Source organism: Lagenorhynchus albirostris, chromosome 12 (assembly GCF_949774975.1).
Source record: "Lagenorhynchus albirostris chromosome 12, mLagAlb1.1, whole genome shotgun sequence".
Lineage (NCBI taxonomy): Eukaryota > Metazoa > Chordata > Mammalia > Artiodactyla > Delphinidae > Lagenorhynchus > Lagenorhynchus albirostris.
This window is the reverse complement of record NC_083106.1, coordinates 51,764,500-51,787,618: the sequence shown is the minus strand read 5'-3', so window position 1 is coordinate 51,787,618 and position 23,119 is coordinate 51,764,500. Positions and strand designations below refer to the sequence as shown.

General features: G+C 42.5%; 1 protein-coding gene across 1 annotated transcript in view; it reads left to right on the top strand.

Annotated features, from left to right (window-relative positions):
- The first annotated feature begins 11,080 nt into the window (after positions 1–11,080).
- The window catches only part of CRYBG1 (crystallin beta-gamma domain containing 1), a 76,924-nt gene continuing 64,885 nt past the window's right edge, over positions 11,081–23,119 (top strand). The window contains exon 1 of the mRNA XM_060168272.1: positions 11,081–11,219. Within this exon, the coding sequence (XP_060024255.1) occupies positions 11,217–11,219 (3 nt within the window). The 5' untranslated portion in view covers positions 11,081–11,216. The remainder of the gene's footprint in view (positions 11,220–23,119) is intronic.

Below are 23,119 nucleotides of genomic sequence, written 5' to 3'. Positions count from 1 at the left end.
ATACCTAACAGTGAAGTTGCTGGGTCATATGGTACTTTTATGTACCAAAACTGGTACTACCAAACTGTTTCCCAAATTGGCTGCAATTTTACAATATATAAGAGTTCTAATTTATCCATATCCTCACCAGAATTTGTCATTGTTTTGATTGTATCTATCCTAGTGGGTGTGAAGTGGTATCTTATTATGCTTTTGATTTGTGTTTGCCTAATGACTAATGATGTTGAGCATCGTTTCATGTGCTTACTGTCTATTTGTATATCTTCTCTGGAGGAATGTCTATTCAAGTCCTTTTAGAATTGGGTTATTTGTATTTTTGTTGTTGAATTGTAAGGGTTCTGGATACTAAACCCCCACATGTGGTTTGATGTTTGATTTACAAGATATGTGATTTGCAGATATTTCCTCCCATTCTGTGGGCTATCTTTTCACTTTCTTGCTAGTATTCTTAGAAGCGCAAAAGTTTTTATTTTTGATGAAGTCCAATTTATCTGTATATATTTTTGGTGCTTTACATATTATAAGAAACCATTGCCAAATTTAAAGTCACAAAGATTTACACCTATGTTTTCTCTTAAGAGTTTATAGCTTTAACTTACATTTAGGTCTTTGATCAGTTTTGAGTTATTTTTTTATATATGGGGTGAGATGGGGGTCAGCATCCAGTTTTTTGCTAGAATTATAGTTTATTTTCTCAGTGACATGATGTCTGGGAAGACATAATTGCAGAAATGATTGCCAGGACTTAAGGGAAGTATAAAGCTCATAAGGTCTGAGGTCCAGTGATTCTCATTAGGTCCAGTATGGCCGGCAAAGATGGTGTGGGCCACAGGAGGGCCTGGCTGACCCTGTGACCAAGCTAGGATTGCTCAATGCAGCCTAGCATGTACCAAGAGGATCTGAGTATTAAAGGAAACTTGGCTGCTACAATGGAGATGAAAGTTCAGCTTAGAAGAATTCTGTCACTCTGACGAAGTAAATTTAGGAAGAGAATAATTACAAACCCTTACCAGCTGGTGATTCTTATCAGCCAGTAGAATTAGACCATGACTCATATGTCTGCAGTACTCCATGCTAGTCTTTATGATGATGAGGCCTCTAGCTCTTCCTTTCCCTAATCTCAGCTGCACCTCCTTCAGAAACAGCAAGAGGGAGAGGCGAGGCTTACTCTTGCCCCAGAGATTCCTTTGCCTTCTCAGCTGGAGACCCTCCATTGGGCCCTCTGGGTTCCTCTCCACCCTTCTCCAGGTCTGGCTTTGGCCTCTCGCTTCCTGATGAGCTCAGTCAAAGGGAGTCACACCAGGAGATCAGAGGGAGGGAGGGGAGATGGGGCATCTACCCACCCTGATCCCCTCCCTCCGGGGTGGCTGCAGGCTCCTCTCAGTGTCCTACTCAGCACAGCCCTCTGCTCTGTCTGTCCTGCTCCCTCCTTGCCCTTCAGACCCGTTAGCAGCCTCGGAGCAGGACATAAGCTTCTTCGCGCCCTGCCCACACCTTTGCCCTGTTGTCAGACTCTCATCAAATTCTCCCACTCCTCCTGTACTTACTTACACCTGGCTGATACACCTTATCTCCCAGTCAGGCATGTATGGTGCAGACCAGACCTGAATCAAGCCTTTCACTATCTGTGAGTGCCTCTATTCATTTAGTGGATGTCTTTCAAGTACCTATTATACATGTGAGATGCCTCTTATGAGCCAGCTCTTTTAGGCAACTGGGGGTTTGGGGTGAGTGAAATAGGGAAAGTCCCTGCTCTCCAGGAACCTGCATTCTGACAGAAGACAATCAAATAGATACATTGTATCATTAGCTAGTGGTAGGTGCTGGGGGAAGCAGCACAGGCAGAGGAAGCACAAATGATGGCAGCGAGTGCCATTTTAGATAGCATCAGCAGTCACGGGAGGCCTCCCTGAAGGGACTGGAGGTAAGTGAAGAATGCCCATGCAGCTCTGTGGGAGAAGGGCAGCACACACAAAGGCCCTTGGCTCTGTGAAGGAGTGGTAACGAGAGCACAGCGGCTGGAGGGGAGCGACTGAGGCAGGCAGGGGCTGGATCACGCAGGGGCTTGATGGCCATTGTCAGAGCTTTGAATTTCTTTCTGAACATCATGGAAGCCATTGGAGGATTTTAAGCAGGGGAGTGACATGATCTGACTTGTGGTTTTAAAAGGATCGCCATTCAGCGGGACCAGGGAAAAAGGGTCCCTAGATAGCACTGTCAACTGACAAAAATAATACAATGTAGTAACAAGTTTGATGTCCTTTATTCAAGGGAAAGGACTGGATCTGGGAAGTGCAGTGCCTCACAAGCGGTGGAGCTCTCTTCCTGAGGGATTTTGGGCAAGAGCGAGATTTATGCAGCGTTGGAAGTGGCAACAAGGAAACAGGATGTGATTGGCTAGGAGGTGGTGATTTCCATATAAGGCTAGTAGGTGCTGGTTTCTAGGGCGAGGTGAGCTAAAGCTGAGTTGGAGAATTGTGATTGGTGTGTGTTCGGTTTCCTTGACAGGTGTTTCCTATAAGAGCCGGATGACTTAGATTTGTGATGTGGGCTGGGCTAACTGGGGCAGTCTCCATTTTATGGGCCCCCATATACGAATTACCTTTATCAGCAACTAGCCTTGCCTCTTCCTGTGTGGCCTCAGCCACATTCCCTAACCCATCCCAGGAGGCTGAGTGTCTATCTACCCAATGAACTTGACACGGTATCTATGGTGCGGGAACATACCGAGAGAGACGCCCCCAGAAGATGGCTGGATGCTCCCAAGAGACAGCAGAAATTACATTTGAGGTGGCAGGGGGATTAAAAAGGAAATTGATAAGAGGGAGACAAGCAAGAGGGTTATGAGGGAAGACAAGGGGGAACCAGAGAAACAGAGTGGTTCCCGGTAGAGCAGTGTGGTGAAAGCTGGTGTAGAGAGCGGAGGGTAAGAACATGGGATTCGGAGCCCAGCAGCACTGGGTTTGAATCTGGACACTGTTGATTCGTTCTCTGCCCTTGGGCAAGTTACTTACCTTCTCTGAACTTGCTTCCTCATTTGAAAATGGGGACAGTAACAAGTACCTCTTCAGAGTCAATAAGATTATGTATATCAAGCACTTAGCAACATGTTTGGGACATAGTTAACCCTTATGGTTGAAATTTATAAAAATATAATACAAATATCTGCTATTTGGTGTCCCCCAAGACTTCCAGCCATAGGAGGACACCTGTCCTTCAATGCTCAAATAAAAAGAGGGAAGCCCCCTTCCACATGCTGGGTAAAGCCAGAGGCCTCCCTGCCCTCCCCCACCTCTGGCACTGACCCTTCTCAGGGTGTCCACTCCCTCTCTCACCTCTCCTCCCATGTTTCCTTTGGCCACACGTCAGCCTGTACGTGGACTTCAGTCCCCTTCTTGATTCTCCAGAAGCACCACTACCCTCGCAGTCGCATACAGAGAACTCTTACTGAGAGTGTGGCACAGTATGGCTAGCAATTGAAAATCATGTATTCATCACTACTGTTGATAAAATTTCCTCAGCCATTCTCCACACTGGGAATGACTCACTGACCTTTTCTCTAAGTCTCAACCTTTATTCTATTTTTAGAGGCCAGTCTTCAATCCCCCAAATTCCTTTTTTTAAAAATTTCCCATGAAGATCTATGCTTCCTACTCTGATCTGTCCTATTTTTCAATATATAAATCTTTTAAAAATTTCTCTAAACCAAGGGCCATCTTATTTGAGATGTCTATCCACTAAAATGCACAGATTTTGAAATGATTATCTTCTTTTCCACATAATTTGATTCTTGTTAGATATGAGTCTCTTAAATGGAAGAGAGCGTATAGACTGAGCCTGCTGCTGCGTGCCCTTCCTCCACCTCCTGATGAAATGGATCCGGTATGTGTTTTGTTGCAGAGATCGGAAATCTCCTTTCTGTTAGTAAACAAGATATTTGATATCATAGAAGGAAAAAAACCCTTAGTGTTTACTGCATAGTGAGAATCAGGAAGCAGGGGAGATAACAGTATCAACATCTGAAAAGGCAGGAGAGAGCAAAGGATCTCCCTTATCTTCTGAACCAAGAAAGCAGTCAACCTTTCCACTTAGATGGAGAGCCAAACATTTGCTACCCTTGTTAACACACAAAAGGTGCCTCTCTTGCCTTCAAAGGCTGCCTGTTGATCACCAATAAAGTCCCAAGCAACCCCTACGGGATCTCTGTTTCAGCCAGAGTGTTTCATTGGCTCCTCCCTAAATAGACATTGCACTTTTCCATCTCTGCTTTGCTCACGCTCTTCCTTTGTCCTGGGATGCTGATCTACCTCATTTCTACCTAACACAACTATTCAAACTCCAGCTTGTGCCACCGCTTTCACAAAGCCTTCCCTGATTGCTCTCCTCCTTCACATTCCTAGTTTAAGAATTGCTACAACTTATCAGATACATGCTGCTTTATTTTGTCCCCACAGAGTTGCCTATATTATGGTCCCCAGTAGATTAAAGTTTCTCAAATACATGGATTAATCTTTACACTTAAAAAAAAATCTATTGCAAAATGTAGCCCAGCAAAAAGTGGCCAATAAATATTTATTGATATTGAATTAGTTTTCTATTGCTGCATAACATCATGAATTTAGCAGCTGAAAACAACATGCATTTCATTGTCTCAGATTCCATGGGTCAGGAGTCTGAACAAGGCTTAACTGGATTCTCCACTCAGGGTCTCACAACCTGCAGTCATGGTGTCAGCTGGGGCTGGAGTTGCATCTGAGGCTAGGAGTCCTCTTCCAAGCTCCTGTGGCTGTTGGCAAGATTCCACTTCCTTGCTGTAGACCTCATAGCAGCTTGCTTTTCAAAATCATCAGGGGAGAGTCTTTGATGCTTCAAGTTTCTGACCTCTGGGCTCTCTTTTAAAGGGCTCACCTGACTGGGTCAGGTCTACCTAGGATAATCTCCCTTTAGAGTAACTCAAAGTCAGCTCATTAGGGAACTTAATTACATCTGCAAAATCCCTTCACCTTTGCCTCATAATGTACCTAATCACAGAAGTGACATCCATCATATTGTTAGGACCTGCCCACACTCCAGGGAGGGGATTACACAGGGTGTGTGTACCAAGGGTGGGAATTTGGGGAACCATCTTAGAATTCTTCCTACCACAAATACTTTTTGAGCAACAGTCTTAATAGAGTGTTTTTTATTTGATTGTGTCACAGATCCCAAATTACTTCAAAATAATAGGAAAAATTTCAAATTCATTATATTTTGAGAGATTGAAAAGGAAAACAATAATTATTTTGGATCATTTTAGTTTGGTTGTAGTTTATGTTGTTTAGAGTTGGTTTCAGTTCATTTTGTTCAGTCTGTACACAAGAACACAAAATTATCCCGTGTAAGTGACAGAGTTGAGTTTGTTTATTAATAGTGAGGAAACAGACTAAATGTCTAAAAAGTGCATAGATTGAGGAACAGGTAAAGAACTATGGGAAGACTTTGTCTGGAATGGAGAGACCAATGCCTCTAGCAGGGCATGAAAATTCAACCACAGGGGAGTCCTTAGTCTAATGAGCTCACATTACAGTGTTGTTTCCCTCTCAGAATCCCACCCAGCGTTTTATTAAAATATATCCACAAAAAAGAAACAAAATTGAGTTATTTGTAGTGAGGTGGATGGACCTAGAGTCTGCCATACAGAGTGAAGTAAGTCAGAAAGAGAAAAACAAATACCATATGCTAACACATATATGTGGAATCTAAGAAAAAAAAAAAGGTCATGAAGAACCTAGGGGCAAGACAGGAATAAAGACACAGACCTACTAGAGAATGGACTTGAGGATATGGGGAAGGGGAAGGGGAAGCTGGGACAAAGTGAGAGAGTGGCATGGACATATATACACTACCAAATGTAAAACAGATAGCTAGTGGGAAGCAGCCACATAGCACAGGGAGATCAGCTCGGTGCTTTGTGACCACCTAGAGGGGTGGGATAGGGAGGGAGGGAGAGGCAAGAGGGAGGAGATATGGGGACATATGTATACGTATAACTGATTCACTTTGTTATAAAGCAGAAACTAACACACCATTGTAAAGCAATTATACTCCAATAAAGATGTTAAAAACAAAAAACAAAGATATCCACAGAGACAGGGTGGTATAATGCTGCCGGTTTCTTAATACAGCTAGAAGAATCCCTAGTTCATGCTGGTGTGAATGGAAGCACTTTCCCCTAGAAGACTGTGAGCTTTGGGAAATCAACAGCGATGGCATAACCGTCTTTAAATCAGATTTGTGACTGGTCTGATGGTTCCTAAAGGAATAAGCACAGAAAGAAAACTCTACAATTCAGTTAATGAGGGGGACATCTCACCAGGAGGATTATGAAAGAGGAATTAGAACCTAAAGCGATAGATTGAGTAGATTAAAAAAAACAGAGGGTGGCAATTTAAAGATGAATTTCTTTTTTTTAATAAATTTATTTATTTTATTATTTGTTTATTATTTTTGGCTGTGTTGGGTCTTTGTTGCTGTGCCCGGGCTTTCTCTAGTTGTGGCGAACGGGCGCTACTCTTCGTTGCGGTGCGTCGGCTTCTCATTGTGGTGGCTTCTCTCATTGTGGGGCACAGGCTCTAGGTGCATGGGCTTCAGTAGTTGTGGCACGCAGACTCACTAGTTGTGGCTCACGGCCTCTACAACGCAGGCTCAGTAGTTGTGTTGCACGGGCTTAGTTGCTCCACAGCATGTGGGATCTTTCCGGACCAGGGCGGGAACCTGTGTCCCCTGCATTGGCAGGCGGATTCTTAACCACTGCACCACCAGGGAAACCCCTAAAGATGAATTTCTTTTGCAAAATTGTGAAGTTTGCATATTGAATTTTTGCACTGGGAAGATTCATTGGGCCCTGTGAACCCATGCTCTGCATTTATTCATACGCCTATTCTGTGACTAGTAGCTGAAATATGTTGATGTGAATATTTTCCAATGTGATACAGAAGGGCAGGGCCAATGAATGTGGGAGGAAAGTCAGGCGTTGCTGTCTTTTGCATTTAGCTCCTGCTCTGTGCTCTTCAGAGACCCAGCCATAGAGTCAGGGGCAGGAATTTTTCGTATTTTCCTATTCCTGCCTTCCTGCTCCAGAATACAGATTCCCACAGGTAGAGAGGGAATGAGTGGGTGAGGAAATGAAAGGCCCTGAAGCTGGAATGACCCCAGGGGAACTGGGGAACTTGGCTGAGGGGGCAGGGGAGAGGCCTGCCAGATTCTCAGGCCTTTCCCCACCCCCTGTGAGGAGTCCTGTTGCTGGCTCTGAGCGTCTGACTATTTTTCAAGTTGCACTTAAAAAAAATGTACAGTAGTGAAACAGTACAGCACCTCCAGTGAGGCTGGAAAGTAAATGAAACTGGCAGCTCTTCCTCTCATCTCTGTGAGATGTTAATTTAATGAAGTCTCCTCTCCCAAGAGGATTTCCATTGGTTTCAAAACAGAACTACACGCTTGCTGTTTTTACTTCATTCATTATGAGAATCACAAAGCATGACCTTTTTTCAAACACTTTATTTAAACAAAATGATGTCATGTCAGAGTGGTTATTACTTACGTTTATTAATGCACTTCTCACTACAGAGGTGGCTCAGCAGGGGCCATGTGTGGATGAGGCACATTTGGAGAGACTGAGTCCTGACCCAGATCTGTAAAGCGCCGATGGCAGCTGAGGACAGACACAGGTGTCTTTCATCTCTTTTACGGGGAGTAAGAGCACGTCTGGCCCTTCATAGAGCCGGCGATGCCAGTTACAAACTGTCACTTATGTCTTTCCTACCAAATTGTGATCTGGTATGTGACTGACTGCTTGAGACTTCAGGTACAGTGTAGATATGTAGCTTTGAAAATGGAAATGGGTTCCAGGTCTGTTCCAGATGGCTTGTGGACATTTCCATGTGGAAACATTTACTGTGCCCTGAGTTCAACATGACTCACGCCAGACTCCTGAGCTCCGAGGGAGCTCCCAGGGTTCTCCGAGGCATCACGGAGTTCTTCGGAGTCATCTCTTTCTCTCTCAGTGTCTGCTTTCCTGCAGTCCTTTCTTTTCTTCCCTCTGTTTCCACAGTCGGTGGTCACTTCAGGCTCCTCAGCCCTTCATGTCTCAACTGCTGACTCCAGGTCCGCATGCAGTTGAGCCCACCGCAGCGTGCCATGCTTGTCTTCCTCCAACACTGCTTTAAATCATGTCACTTCCCTGCTCAGAAACCTGCAAAGAGCCCATATTTCTCGTGACATCACACCTAGGCTTCTTGACGAGCCTTTCAAGGCCCTCACCAAACTAAATTATTCTTACTTATTCAGCCTCCTACTTACTTATCCCACTGACCTTCATTATGCACCGTCACTCAAGCGAACCCCTATGCCTGTTGTCACTTCATTGCCTTTATTCTGGCTGTTCCCTTCACCTGGAATGCTGTTCCTCCACTCTTGCCTCATTAAATCTATCCTTCCAGGCAGTCCTAGGTCCTTCCTGCAGTCTTCCGGCACATTGTCACTCCTCTCTTCCTCTTTGAACTCTTGAAGCATTACAAATGTCTCTTCTACACATTTTAGCACTTAATTATATGCCTGTCTGCACACTGGTGGTTGTTTTATAGACAACTCTGTAAGCTTCTAGAAGTCAAAATAAGCCTTATGTTCTCTACCTCTCACCGAGTGAGTACATGGTAGGTACTTATAGAAGATAGTAATTGTTTCATGGCTTTTCTGTCCAGGTTGAGTCAGTAGAAGAATTCTTATTTTCATATTATTTATATATATATATATATATCCATATCACCAGGTAAATATTTTTAATATAAATGATTTATATTAAACTGCAGAATTAATATTAGATTACAAGGGTTTTATCTGTTAACCACAGTACCATAACTAGGATACATGCATTTTAAGTATCAATTCAAATGCCACCCCTTCTATAAAGCACTACTTTTTCTACACAGGCCATCCATTCATGGTAGCTATCATCAGATGCCCACTGCATCCTATACACACTTCTAAACAATAACATTGCTTTGCTCTGTCTTGGCACACATCTGTCCTCTTTCCTTCCCTTTTACCCCAAACTGTGAGTTCCTTGATGGCAGAGACTGTATCTTTTAATTCCTGAATCTGCAGAAACTGACAGAGTTGGCAACCAATAACTGCTTGTTGAATGAATAAGTGAACTATAAGAACCCTCATGTAATCATGAGTGTGACACTCTATAAATACAGTTATGGTTGGCAAATGACCATTGAGTCTTTTTATAAATAAACCTTTTAATATTTTTTAAGTAGTTATTTAAGATAATTTATTTTTTTAGTTTTTGGAGAGTTTATCTCTCAATCTATTCAAAATTTATCTTTTTACATAGATGATTACAGAGGAAATTACAGCTGAGTTTGCCAAGCCTAGAGAAATTTATAATATATATTTTAAATAAGTTTAGCCATCTACTTCTTCTAGCTTTTCTTTAGAATAGCACTATCACTCAAAAACAAAACAAAACAAAAGACAAATAATCACCACTTCATCATTAGGAAGACCACTACCAAAAAACCAAAAAATAACAAGTGTTGGTGAAGATGTGGAGAAATTGGAACACTTGTGCCCTGTTGGTGGGAAAGTAAAATGGTACAGCTGCTAGGGAAAACAGTATGATGGTTACTAAAAAAATTAAAAATAAATTACCATATGATCCACTTCTGGTTATATATCCTAAAGAATTGAATGCAGGATCTTGAAGAAATACTTGCACACCCATGTTCATTGCAGCGTTATTCACAAAAGCCAAGAGGTGGAAGTAACCCAAATGTCCATTAACAGATGAATGGATAAAGAAAATGTGATCCATACATAAGTGGAATATTGTTCAACCTTAAAAGAGGAGGAAATCCTGTCTTATGCTACAACATAGACAAATCGTGAGGACATTATGCCAAATGAAATAAGGTAGTCACAAAAAGACAAGTACTGTATGTTTCCACTTTATGCGGTACCTAAATAGTCCAGCTCATAGAGACAGAAAGGAGAATAGTGGTTTCCAGGGGCTGCAGTGTTGGCAAAATGGGAAGTTGTTGTTCAATAGGTATAAAGCTTCAGTTGTTCAAGATGAAAAAGTTCTAGAGATCTGTGCACAGCAGTGTGAATATAGTGAGCACTACTAACCTGTACACTTGAAAATGGTTAAGATGTAAATTTTGTTGTGTGCTTTTTACCATAATTTAAAAGAAAATTGAAAACATACAAAAGAATAATAGTACCTCACATACACACTCACCATCATCAATACAAACTTGCACATTGAAATGAGCCAGTAGATGCTCAATAAATGTTTCTAATACTGATGCTCATGATGAAAAAATTAGGAGAGCACTTTTTTATGATTGATGTCACCTAATAACAAAGACTTAAGAAATATTGGTCTAATAGTAGTGTGACTATTTCGTTGAAGAATAAACTTGTTACCAAATACTGAAAACTTCTGATCAGACATATGGACTAGAAACTTTTGGAACAAATGTCATGGTAATCTCTAGTTATTGAATCCTACTTATTGATGAAAATAGGTATCAATTGTTTGGGTTTTAATGAGGTGGACATAATTTTTACATTTTCTGTTATGCTGCATGCTTTCATTTTTGGTAATGTTACATGGTATGTGGCTTATGGGATATAATTTATATCTTTTTAAGAAAGCATAAGTAAATAGAAGCTGAAATTAAAACGAGACATAACAAAAACTCGGCATTAAAGAAAGCTGACCTCGTTCACCAGAGAAAGAAAATCAAAGCTAAGAGGTTCTTCTCGCTCTACTTCCTATCAGGTTTTCCAATTTAATATATTCAGGGCAACTTTCCCCAAACTGCCTACTACTTCCTCTGTTGTCTTTTCAGCAATTTTGGGTCAGTGTCACACCCAAAAAAGGGCGCACCTCGTTAACCCTTTCAACTTTTGACTCAAACACGCCTTTGTTAAATGTGCTCTTCACATAAACAGTCAGTAGCTGTCATTCAGCTCGGGCTCTGGGAGAGAGCAGCACTGCCAGGAAGGTGAGCTGGAGAGAGTTAAACACAGTCATCTGGGAGGAGGAGGACAGACAAGGCTATTCTGAGAAGTAGGAAGATTGATCTTGGTAATGCCTGCCCAGCTACACTGTACTTCTCATATTCTCTTGGTGTGTCTATAGAAAGGAAAAAAGAAGCCACATCATGGTAAGAAACTAAGTGAAGTTTTGTTATCTCTTCACTGACCGAGACTTTTTATTTTAAATTAATTAGTTAATTAATTTTTATTTTTGACTGTGTTGGGTTTTTGTTGCTGCGCGCGGGCTTTCTCTAGTTGTGGTGAGCGGGAGCTACGCTTCGTTGCGGCGCGCTGGCTTCTCATTGCGGTGGTTTCTCTTGTCGCGGAGCACAGGCTCTAGGCGCGCGGGCTTCGGTAGTTGTGGCAGTTCGGCTCAGTAGCTGTGGCGCACGGGCTTAGTTGCTCCGCAGCACATGGGATCTTCCTGGACCAGGGCTCGAACCCGTGTCCCCTGCATTGGCAGGCGGATTCTTAACCACTGCGCCAACAGGGAAGCCCGCTGACCGAGACTTTGTTTTGAATTTATGTAGTATTATTATTAATGACATCAGTTAACTTCACAGTGTGTTTATTGTCTAGAGCTGGTAAATTCTCTGGGCTTAAAAATCGTGAGCAATTGTGAGTAGAAGGAATATAGTAGGAGGCTGAGGAGTAGAGTGGGGGCTAAGTAGCCTTGGAGACTTTGAAATAGAAATGAAAACACTAGTATGTGATCTACTGTGTCTGCCCTTCTTGAGGTTCTTTAAATTATTGCAGGTAATCATTGACAAGCTGCCCTTGCTGACTATATTTGAGTTAGTTCCATCAGCCTTTCTAACGACGCCAATTTTATAGACCTGTTGTTGAGTGTGCTGCAAAGAACTTAGTTACTCCTTTTTTCTCCCCTGAGTGGAAAAAAATCTTTTCCCCACCCCTTTTCCAAATATCAAAGGCAAACTGACATCTAGCCCCTTGGAAGAAACTAGTTGGGAAACATTGTGTCGAGTGCTAAGGATTGATTTTTATTTTTCATCATGGTAGGGAAAGGTAGATCTCTATTACACTTTCTTTTAAAATGTAGGTTATCTTTCAGATACATTCTCCACTGGGTGTCGGCTGTTGCTGCTCACGCGGGCCTGTCCCCATAACACGTTATTATGTGTTGCACGTACTTTCCCCAAATGAGATTTTATTAGGACACAGAAATTTATAGGAGCGACTTGGCTTCTTACAACCCTATCATTCCAGAAGTGCCATGGCTTAAAGGAAGTTATGAGAAAAAAGCAATCTTGTAAACTTTTCAGAAAAAGGAGTTTATGTGAGAGTCTATTAAACTTTGCTTCACTACTTTGCTCAGAGAGGCACAAATATAAAGGGCCAAGTAAGTGTTGGGCATTGTTGCCATCATCTTCTCTGTTAATTCTTATCACTTTCCCCTATCCTTTGATATTTTAGACACAGTGGCTTAATAACTACGTGGACAAATAGTCTTTACACTTAGGATATGAACTCCTAATCATCCCCTAGAAATCTTAACAGAATTAATACCTTGTGTTTTACAAGAAATGCCTTTTTTAAAGTGAATTTTCCAAATTAAAAAAATAATAATAAACAGCTAGGATTAAGAGCATTAGGACTATAAACCTCCAGAAAACATTTTAAGTTTAATAAGTAAAATTTCTGATGTTTTGGTCAACCATCTGATTAAGGCCTAATTGTAAATATCTATAAATGCACTAAGCAGATTAACGTAACTGTAGCCTATGCACCTTGGTAAGTAAGCTTGGCGTGGGGTGGGGAGGACAGTGCGGGGAGGTATAGTGGCCAGGCTGGTAATTTTGAAGGTTGCTTTTCCCTTGAGTTTCTCTGTGATATGAGATAAAGGTATGTGGAGTGCTAAGAAGGCACTGTGGGTGCTAAGAGCATGGTGGCTAGTGAGCCAACATTCTCATTTTAATTCAGATGTTGAAATGGGCAGGAAGCTGCTGCCTGTGTCTCCAGGCATAATCAGGACTGGGGCAGTTCTCAACCTGGGTGCACAGGCTTGTCCGCCTCAAGTCTGTACAGGAGCAGTGTTTGCAAAACACACTCCAGACCTGCAAGCTGAGGCAGAGAGTGGCATCCAAGGCTCCTGCCGCCCGCCAGGAACAGAGTGGTGAGAGGTGATGAAATGCTTCTCTTTTCAAAATTGAACGAGCAGCAACTTTCTCACAGTCTTCCCACTCCCAGCGCACGCACGCACGCACGCGCGCACACACACACACACACACACACACACACACACACACACACACACACACACACACACACACACACACACACACACACACACACAGTCCCAATCCCCCATGACAGAGTCTAGTGGAGCCAATGAAGAATAAGGCTAAATTCCTTGGGAGGGTAAAAAGGAAGCGAGAGGAAGGGTCAGAGACCCAGAAAGTGGAAAAAATATTCATTCAACGCTGGATGAAAACCCATAATTGTATAGGCCCCAGCGACCTGAAGTGTGAATTCCCCCCACCCCCTCCAGTTTGTTGGTTCAGTGCTGTTCCCTGGACTCCCCTGGAGCTGCCCCTCCCAGCCATTTCCTGTCCTCACAGGGCCCCTCCTCCCCACCTTCCTTAGCAGCACCCTTTACTTCTCGGCTTTTTCTGTGTCTGGGGTGACCTCCCTTATCTCTCTGTTCATATTTAACTCTGTGTGTGTGTGTGTGTGTGTGTGTGTGTGTGTGTGTGTGTGTGTGTGTGTGTGTGTGTGTGTGTGTGTGTGTGTGTGTGTGTGTGTGTGTGTGTGTGTGTGTGTGTGTGTAACCAATGTAACCCAAAGGAACAGAGCAGGAAAGAGAAGGAGAGAAATAGCACAAACATCGCAGTGCATCTTCTGGTGCCACCAGCTATGCGTGACCTTGGGCAAATCACTTTTCACATTGCAGTTTTCTCAAACGTATAATGAGGATGATAATTATCACCTCACAGGACTGTTAAGAGGTACCTGGCACATGGTAGGTTCTTAAATGTTAGCTGAAATAAATCACAAAAGAGGAAAAATAAAAGGTCAATAAGGATATAAAAAACATGTTCAATCCCATTGGAAAGCAAAGAAATGCAGTTTACCTAGTCATTGTAGATTACAGCATGCATCGGAAAAGTGTGTAAAATATAGATGTAAGGTATAATGAATAATTATAAAGCAAGCACCTCTAATAACTAGGCGCAGGTCAAGAAATAGCATATTGCTACCACCTCTTAAGTCTCCTGTGGGTCTCTTTCTGATCACACCCCATCCCCTCCTTCACCATCAGGGCTAGTAGTAGGGTAAGGGGAGTGGGGCTCTTGCCTCAGGAGCAAAGTTTAAGGGGGTGCCAAAAAACTCGGTAATCAAGATAAATAATATATCAATTCAGTCTTTTATTGCAATATTTTTAAAAACAAAAGTTAATGGGCTTCCCTCGTGGCGCAGTGGTTGAGGGTCCGCCTGCTGATGCGGGGGACGTGGGTTCGTGCCCGGGTCCGGGAGGATCCCACATGCCGCGGAGCGGCTGGGCCCGTGAGCCATGGCCGCTGAGCCTGCGCGTCCGGAGCCTGTGCTCCGCAACGGTAGAGGCCACAACAGTGAGAGGCCCGCGTAACACACACACACACAAAAAAAGTTAATGCAAAAAATCCATGTGAACAAAATATCAAATTTTTAAATAAAGAGAGGATCTGTACCACAAGAGGTAACTACTCTCTTAACTGTTATAATCATCATATCTCTTCTTTTCTTTATAATTTTACCACCTATGATTGTATCCCAAGACAGTGCAAATTAACTTACCTGTTCTTGAATTTCACATAAATGGAATTATACCCCAAGTTCTCATTCGGGTCTGGATTCTTTCAATCAACTTTATGTTTATAAAATTCATCCACGGATTTTGCTGCCGAAGTTCATTCATTTCTGTTGCTGTAGAGTATTCTGTTTTATGAATGAACCACAATGAACTTACTCATCTTGCTGTGGCTGGGATCTGGGGTGGTTTCTTGTTGGGGGCTTGTACAAGCAATGCTGCCGGGAACATCCTTGTGCTCATGTCCTTGAACAATGTGCATGAGCCTCTCGAGGGCAGCAGTTCTCAAAGTGAGGTCTGGGGACACTTGGGGGTTCCCCAGATCTTCCAGGGAGTCCGTAATGTCAAAACTATTTTCATAAAATTGCTAAGATGTTATTTGCCTTTCACTTTCATCCTATCACAAGGGTACAGTGAAGATCGAGAGGCAACGTGATATGCGATGATGTCTTGCTCTGATGACTAATAGAATGTGTCCTGAGTATTGTTGCACTTTAAAAACAGCTCAGTTTTAATTTCTGAGCTGGGAAGTGTAGATCGATATAACCCATACAAACAAAGGCTCTTGGGGGCCTTAACTTTTTAAGGGTGTCAAGGAATTCTGAAACCAAAATTTTGAGGACTGCTACTCTAGGGAATATGCTGCTATGCTCATAGGGTATGCATATCTTCTGTTCTATTCAATAATGCCGAAGTGTTTTCCAAAGCAGTGGTTCCAATTTACACTCCCATCACCAGTGTGTGAGCGTTCCTATTGCTCCACAGCCTCTCTTATATTTGGAATCATTGCTCTTTTTAATTATTTTCCAATCTGATAGATTTGTAAAGATATCTCATTGTGGTTTTCCTTTTCATTCCCTTCACTACTAATTAGGAACATATCCTGTGGGAATGATTAAGGATGTGTGTAGAGATAAGGTACAAATATAGTTCCTGTAGTCTGCAATGCATTGAAAATAACATAAACTGTAGGCATTGTGGTATACTGACATGGTAGAATTTAATGCAACCATTAAAATATTGTAATAGAAATGTATTTATTGGCATGAATTCAGTGAAAGAATAATACACCAAAAAGCAGGTACAAAATGCTATTATACAATGCCCTGATAAAAAGCCAGAAAGAAAAAACAGTAATAGTGGTATTTGGGGATAGAAAAGATAAGGGATAATTTATATTTTCTTCATTGTACTTGTTTATATAGTCTGCCTTTCAAATATGAATATGTATATATATATTTTAAGGTTTCCTTTCCCATTCCCTATCTCTTCCCCAGAGACTGTGCTAGGTGTTTCACAGACATCTCATTTGATCCTCAAACAATCCAGAGGGTGAGCATTTCAGAAACTGGATTTTAAGGGAATCATTTGAGAAGTGGGCCAAGGCTAGAGACGGGCCTTTGTTCCTGTCTGAGAATGTTCACTGAGGGCCTCAGTCATAATTCATTGCCCCCAAACTACTGGCTGAACCATTACACAATGTTGTCTGGCTCTTGTCTGTGGGAGACTGAGAGATTTCTGGAAAATATGGTTGATGTGTTCTTTTGATAAATGTTTATTCAGTGCCTATTGGTACCACACATTGAGGAAGGAATAGGGACATAGTGGTGAACAGAACTACATTCTTATTCTCATGAAGGTTACATTCTATGAGGAACGACAGACAACAAAGTATACAAATAAATATTAAGTATTTTCAGTTCAGGTAATAAGTGCTATGAAGAAAAATAAAGGAGCATAAGGTTATAGAAAGTGAGGTGCTTTTTTTACATAGGGTGATCCAGAGGTGTTCATTCTACCTAGTTGCATATCTTCTATACATGATGATCTGGAAAAGATAATGTTTACGAGGAAGGGTAGACTTCAGTTTTTCTTTATTCTAGTCATGACACATTGAAGATGAGTGCCCATGAGCAATGATATGCCAAGTTCTGCATGTCTGTCATATTCTATGTTCATCTCCATCTCACCAAGAATCATAAATTAATCCTGTTATTTAGTCAGCATCAACTTGGGTTATGAAACATCAGCAGAATATCAGACTATGAATTAGGCCAGCCATCACCGTCTTAGGTACTTTGTGCTTTTCAAAGCATGTCCACATATATCATTTCACGTGAATTTCTCAATACCCTCGAGGACAGAAGAGGAATTTTTGAGAGGACAAATTATTTGATCCCTATTTAGTCGTATTCCTGAGTTCTCTCCATGAAAGCCTGCATTTTCCGTCTTAATTTGAAATGAATTGCCAGGAAGTCAATAATTCTCACTAGAAATTGCAGAAAACGGAGATATTTCTGGGAAGTATATATTAATTGGAAAGATAAAGAAATAAATTTATTTTCTAGGGGAAAACCCCACCATTTTCTGCCATACTTTTAACTGTGGTTACACGAACCTCAAGTTATGAGGTGTCAAGGTCACTAGAAGTCTCAGAGGGAGCCTGGAGTTGACAGTGCTGTGTTGGAGAGGCTTCTTCATTCTTTACAGAGCTGCTACCTCCGAGTTCCTTCTCTCATCCTGGTCCCCTTAGTGGACTTGGTTGCCAGCTGTGCCTGGTGGAGACAGGCATGCTGTGTCAGTCTCTCTTGGTCTGCTTCACCCTCATCTCCCCAATATCCCTATCCGTCTCATCACATCATCTACATATGGATGACCTAACTGGAAGTTAATCCTTGCGACTTGAGCGCTTGGATTCGGCAATGCACTGATGGTTTTCTAGTGTTTTAAAGTACTCGTTCTTGGGCTTCCCTGGTGTCGCAGTGGTTGAGCGTCTGCCTGCCCATGCAGGGGACGCGGGTTCGTGCCCTGGTCCAGGAAAATCCCACATGCCGCGGAGCGGCTGGGCCCGTGAGCCATGGCCGCTGAGCCTGCGCGTCCGTAGCCTGTGCTCCGCAACGGGAGAAGCCACAACGGTGAGAGGCCCGCGTACCGCAAAAAAAAAAAAAAAAAAATCTAAAGTACTTATTCTTGATCTTTGGCCTGAGTTATTGTACAAGTCATTCTTTTTTTTTAAATATAAATTTATTTATTTATTTTTGGCTGTGTCGGGTCTTCGTTTCTGTGCGAGGGCTTTCTCTAGTTGCGGCAAGCGGGGGCCACTCTTCATCGCGGTGCGCGGGCCTCTCACTATCTCGGCCTCTCTTGTTGGCAGATCACAGGCTCCAGACGCGCAGGCTCAGTAGTTGTGGCTTACGGGCCCAGTTGCTCCGCGGCATGTGGGATCTTCCCAGACCAGGTCTCAAACCCGTGTCCCCTGCATTGGCAGGCAGATTCTCAACCACCGCGCCACCAGGGAAGACCCGTCATTCTTTTTTTTTTTTTTTTTTTTTTTTTTTTGCGGTACGCGGGCCTCTCACTGTGCCGGCCTCTCCCGTTGCAGAGCACAGGCTCCGGATGCGCAGGCTCAGCGGCCATGGCTCACGGGCCCAGCCGCTCCGCGGCATGTGGGATCCTCCCGGACCGGGGCACGAACCCGTGTCCCCTCCATCGGCAGGCGGACTCTCAACCACTGCGCCACCAGGGGAGCCCCTGTCATTCTTTTTTAAAATATATAAAGGACATGCTTTTTTTGTTCTGAGTCAATAAAAAAGGAACTAATTTGACAATGAGCACATTTTCATTTTCCAGTTTGGCTAAGCTGCTTTACTCCAACTAGGAGCTAGCTAGCTAGTGATTTGAATATGTACTTATCAAAATATGCCCACAACCCAGGAGGTAGTAAGAAATATTCGCTATCCCTGTCAAATTCCCATATCTCCTGTAATTTACACATTATACATGGGAAAAAATTATTCACCAAATTAGGATTATATTTACATCTCTACTGTAAAGCAAATTAATTCAGTGTGATAGAGAAAAAAAATGTTGGGGGAAACTGTTCAGTTTACACAGAGAGAAACACTGTGAGTTATCTGTTACCTATGATTGAGCACATAGTAAATCCTAGTCAGGATCCCAGCATGGGAAAGGGCACAGTCAACTTGGATGATTGAGTTAAGTAAGAGGGGCTACGTACAAAGCATGGGCAAAGTTTTAAGGAAACCACAAGAGGCAAAAGAAGCTTAAGCTTCACGATTTCTTTCTTCACAAGGCCTCTTCCCAGGCTCTGTCCCTAAATCTGTAATCTAATATTCTGTTGTCGTCTTCTTAAAGAAAGCTCTCAAAATTATATATGCTTCATGCCCCACAAAACCTGGTTCCAGGGGCTTCCCTGGTAGTGCAGTGGTTAAGAATCCGCCTGCCAATGCAGGTGACATGGGTTCAAGCCCTGGTCTGGGAAGATCCCACATGCTGTGGAGCAACTAAGCCTGTGCGCCACAACTATGGAGCCTGTGCTCTAGAGCCCGCAAGCCACAACTACTGAGCCTGCGTGCCACAACTACTGAAGCCTGCGTGCCTAGAGCCCATGCTCCACAACAAGAGAAGCCACCGCAATTGGAAGCCCGCGCACCGCAACGAAGAGTAGCCCCCGCTTGCTGCAACTCGAGAAAGCCCACGCGCAGCAACGAAGACCCAAGGCAGCCAAAAATAAAAAAACAAAAAAAACAAAAAATCTTGGTTCCACCCCAAGCAAAGGATAGTGAAGCACTGCCAGGCCATCACCACTGAGACCCTTTCCATCCCGGGCCTGGAGGAGTGAGAGAAGAAGCAATTACTGGGACGTGGCGACAGAAGTGTAGCTGCAGGCGTGGTGCTATGACCGATGCTATGGTCATGCTGGACCACACCCAACCCAGAGCCTAACAAGGAGAGAGAGGGGTGGGAAGGAATTACCTTGACCTCGCTCTAGTCCCTCCCTTTGGTTTCCTGTCAGTGTCTTCTACTGGTTGAACCTATCAAAGCCAAAGGGTAAGGGAGTCTGTTTCTCTGTTCCTCATGGTCAAGGGCCTGGGGCACAGAGAAGGGTGACAAAGGGTGAGCAAACAGAAGTGCCCACTGTTTACAGAGTTACCTGATTCTACAGCCAGCACTCCATCATAAGTGAGAGCTCAATCCCGGCCATTATTATATTGCAAGGCTCAGGAGGAAGCATGCCACACAGGTGTAACATACTCTATATAGTCAGTACGTACATAAAAGTGGTACGAAAGTCATATTCTAGTAAACGAAATGTTGTTTTCCTAATGATATACTATAAGTTCAAATGGGAAAATTTACTGAGCTAACTTTTAGAAAGCCCGACTTGTGTCTTAGGAAAATTATCTGATGCTTTGGGCCACAGTTTGCTTCTTTAAGGTAAGAAGAAAATCTGACAGAAAGCAGACACTCAATAATTATTAGCGGAATGAACGAGTAAACGACCCTACAATTCAAACATTCTATGATCTTACCTTCCTTTCTAATTGATCAAGTGTCAGTGGCTTTAAACAATTAGCTTTCACTCTGCTTCTTTCAAACAGTAAATGACCTAAAGACAATCCTTAGCTGGAACTGGGAGTCTACTTTTTAAAAGAAACTCTTTACTTCTTCAAACCCTCTGAAAGGGTGGGGAATACTTTTGGAATAACGAACATACAACTATTTCCTAAATTATGGCTTTCATATTCAATAATGCCTCTTTTTCAGGATGCTGTTAAACCTGACAGTTTAAAAAAAAAGTCTGCTCCTATTCTTCTACATACTAGTATACCTATAATTCTATCAACAGGATATGATTGCCATTTGGTTTGAAGTGACATTAGAAAAAAAACAAACATTGAGGTTGTAAGTAGAGAAGTATGTGTCACATGAAATGGAAAGGACAGAGATTTAAAAAAAAAGAGAGAACAATGGTGAGCAGCAGAGATGGGGTGGGCAGTGGGATGCTGACAGATATTGAAAACAGCACAGGGGCAAGCATCCCACCCCGAGAGACAGGGGAGCAGTGAGAGTGGAGAGAGGCTCTGAAGGTCTGATGCAACGTACTGTTGGTTGCACCATATGAAATTGTACATAGATCAAAACTGGTTGAATGCAGTAATTTCCTGTGCCTCTTCGTAAGAGGCCTGCTTATGATTAAACAGTATTATAGTCTGTGGGTCATTTAGTGCAAACCTTAGTCTATACTCATTGTAACAGCCATGGAAGAAATCATTATTATAGCACAAATGTAAATAGTTCTGTCTCCAGAATCATTAAGCCATAGCTAAATTATATTTAGTATACTCTGACGGAGGGAACTTGATAACATATGAAAAAAAACACTTGAAAAGTTAAAATGAAAAGTTTCAGTGTTTAATAGGTCAAGGTGTATTTATGTGAACATTTCTTCCTTTGCATTTTGTGTGCATGTATGTTGTATTATTTAGAGTGGGCCATATATATTAGCACAAGCAATGCCAAAAAGATAGATTGATGAAGAGGACAGTAGATCATTTTAAATGCCTATTACAAATCTCAGTCCATAGTGAGCTCACAGGGAATCACAAGTGTTTAAAAAAAGAGAGTTACTTTTGTACATCACTGACCACATTTTAGCAGGAGGCACATGTGAATACATGTAAAAGATCTTGATCTGCTTTCTCAAGTGAGACTCAGGCTGGGAACCAGCGGTAAACCTGAAGAACTCCAAGTTTGTGTACCAGCAGCTGCATCGCCGTGCAGATCCTCACATGGGCAGAAGAGAGCTGCAAATTCTTGGCCACACTAAGTCTTTTTTTTTTTTAATAGATCTTTATTGGAGTATAATTGCTTCACAATACTGTGTTAGTTTCTGTTGCACAACAAAGCGAATCAGCCATATGCATACACATGTCCCCATATCCCCTCCCTCTTGAGCCTCCCTCCCACCCCTCTAGGTCATGGCAAAGCACGGAGCCAATCTCCCTGTGCTATGTTGCTGCTTCCCACCAGCCAACTGTTTTACATACTGTAGTGTATATATGTCCACGCTACTCTCACTTCGCCCCAGCTTCACCCTCCCACCCCATGTCATCAAGTCCATTCTCTATGTGTGCCTCTTTATTCCTGCCCTGCAACTAGGTTCATCAGTACCATTTTTTTTGTTTTTTAGATTCCACATATATTTGTTAGCATACGGTATTTGTTTTTCTCTTTCTGACTTACTTCACTCTGTATGACAGACTCTAGGTCCATCCACCTCACTACAAATAACTCAATTTCGTTTCTTTTTATGGCTGAGTAATATTCCATTGTATATATGTGCCACATCTTCTTTATCCATTCATCTGTCAGTGGACATTTAGGTTGGTTCCATGTCCTGGCTATTGTAAATAGTGCTGCAATGAACATTGTGGTACATGTCTCTTTTTGAATTATGGTTTTCTCAGGATATATGCCCAGTAGTGGGATTGCTGGGTCATATGGTAGTTCTATTTTTAGTTCTTTAAGGAACCTCCATACTGTTTTCCATAGTGGTTGTATCAATTTACATTCCCACCAGCAGTGCAGGAGGGTTCCCTTTTCACCACACCCTTTCTAGCATTTATTGTTTCTAGATGTTTGATAATGGCCATTCTGACCAGCATGAGGTGATACCTCATTGTAGTTTTGATTTGCATTTCTCTAATAATTAGTGATGTTGAGCATCTTTTCATGTGCCTCTTGGCCATCTGTATGTCTTCCTTGGTGAAATGTCTATTTAGGCCTTCTGCCCATATTTTAACTGGATTATTTGTTTTCTTGATATTGAGCTCCCTGAGCTGTTTGTATATTTTGGAGATTAATCCTTTGTCTGTTGTTTCATTTGCAAATATTTTCTCCCATTCTGAGGGTTGTCTTTTTGTCATGTTTATGATTTCCTTTGCTGTGCAAAAGCTTTTAAGTTTAATTAAGTCCCATTTGTTTATTTTTATTTTTACTTCTGTTACTCTAGGAGGTGGGTCAAAAAAGATCTTGATGTGGTTTATGTCAAAGTGTGTTTTTCCTATGTTTTCCTCTAAGAGTTTTATAGTGTCTGGTCTTACATTTAAGTCTTTAATCCATTTGGAGGTTTTTGGTTTTTTGGTTTTTTTGGTTTTTTGCGGTACGCGGGCCTCTCACTGTTGTGGCCTCTCCTGTTGCAGAGCACAGGCTCCGGACACGCAGGCTCAGCGGCCATGGCTCACAGGCCTAGCCACTCCGCGGCATGTGGGATCCTCGGAGACCAGGGCACGAACCCATGTCCCCTGCATCGGCAGGCGGACTCTCAACCACTGTGCCACCAGGGAAGCCCGGTATTTTATTCTTTTTGTTGCAATGGTAAATGGGAGTGTTTCCTTAATTTCTCTTTCTGATTTT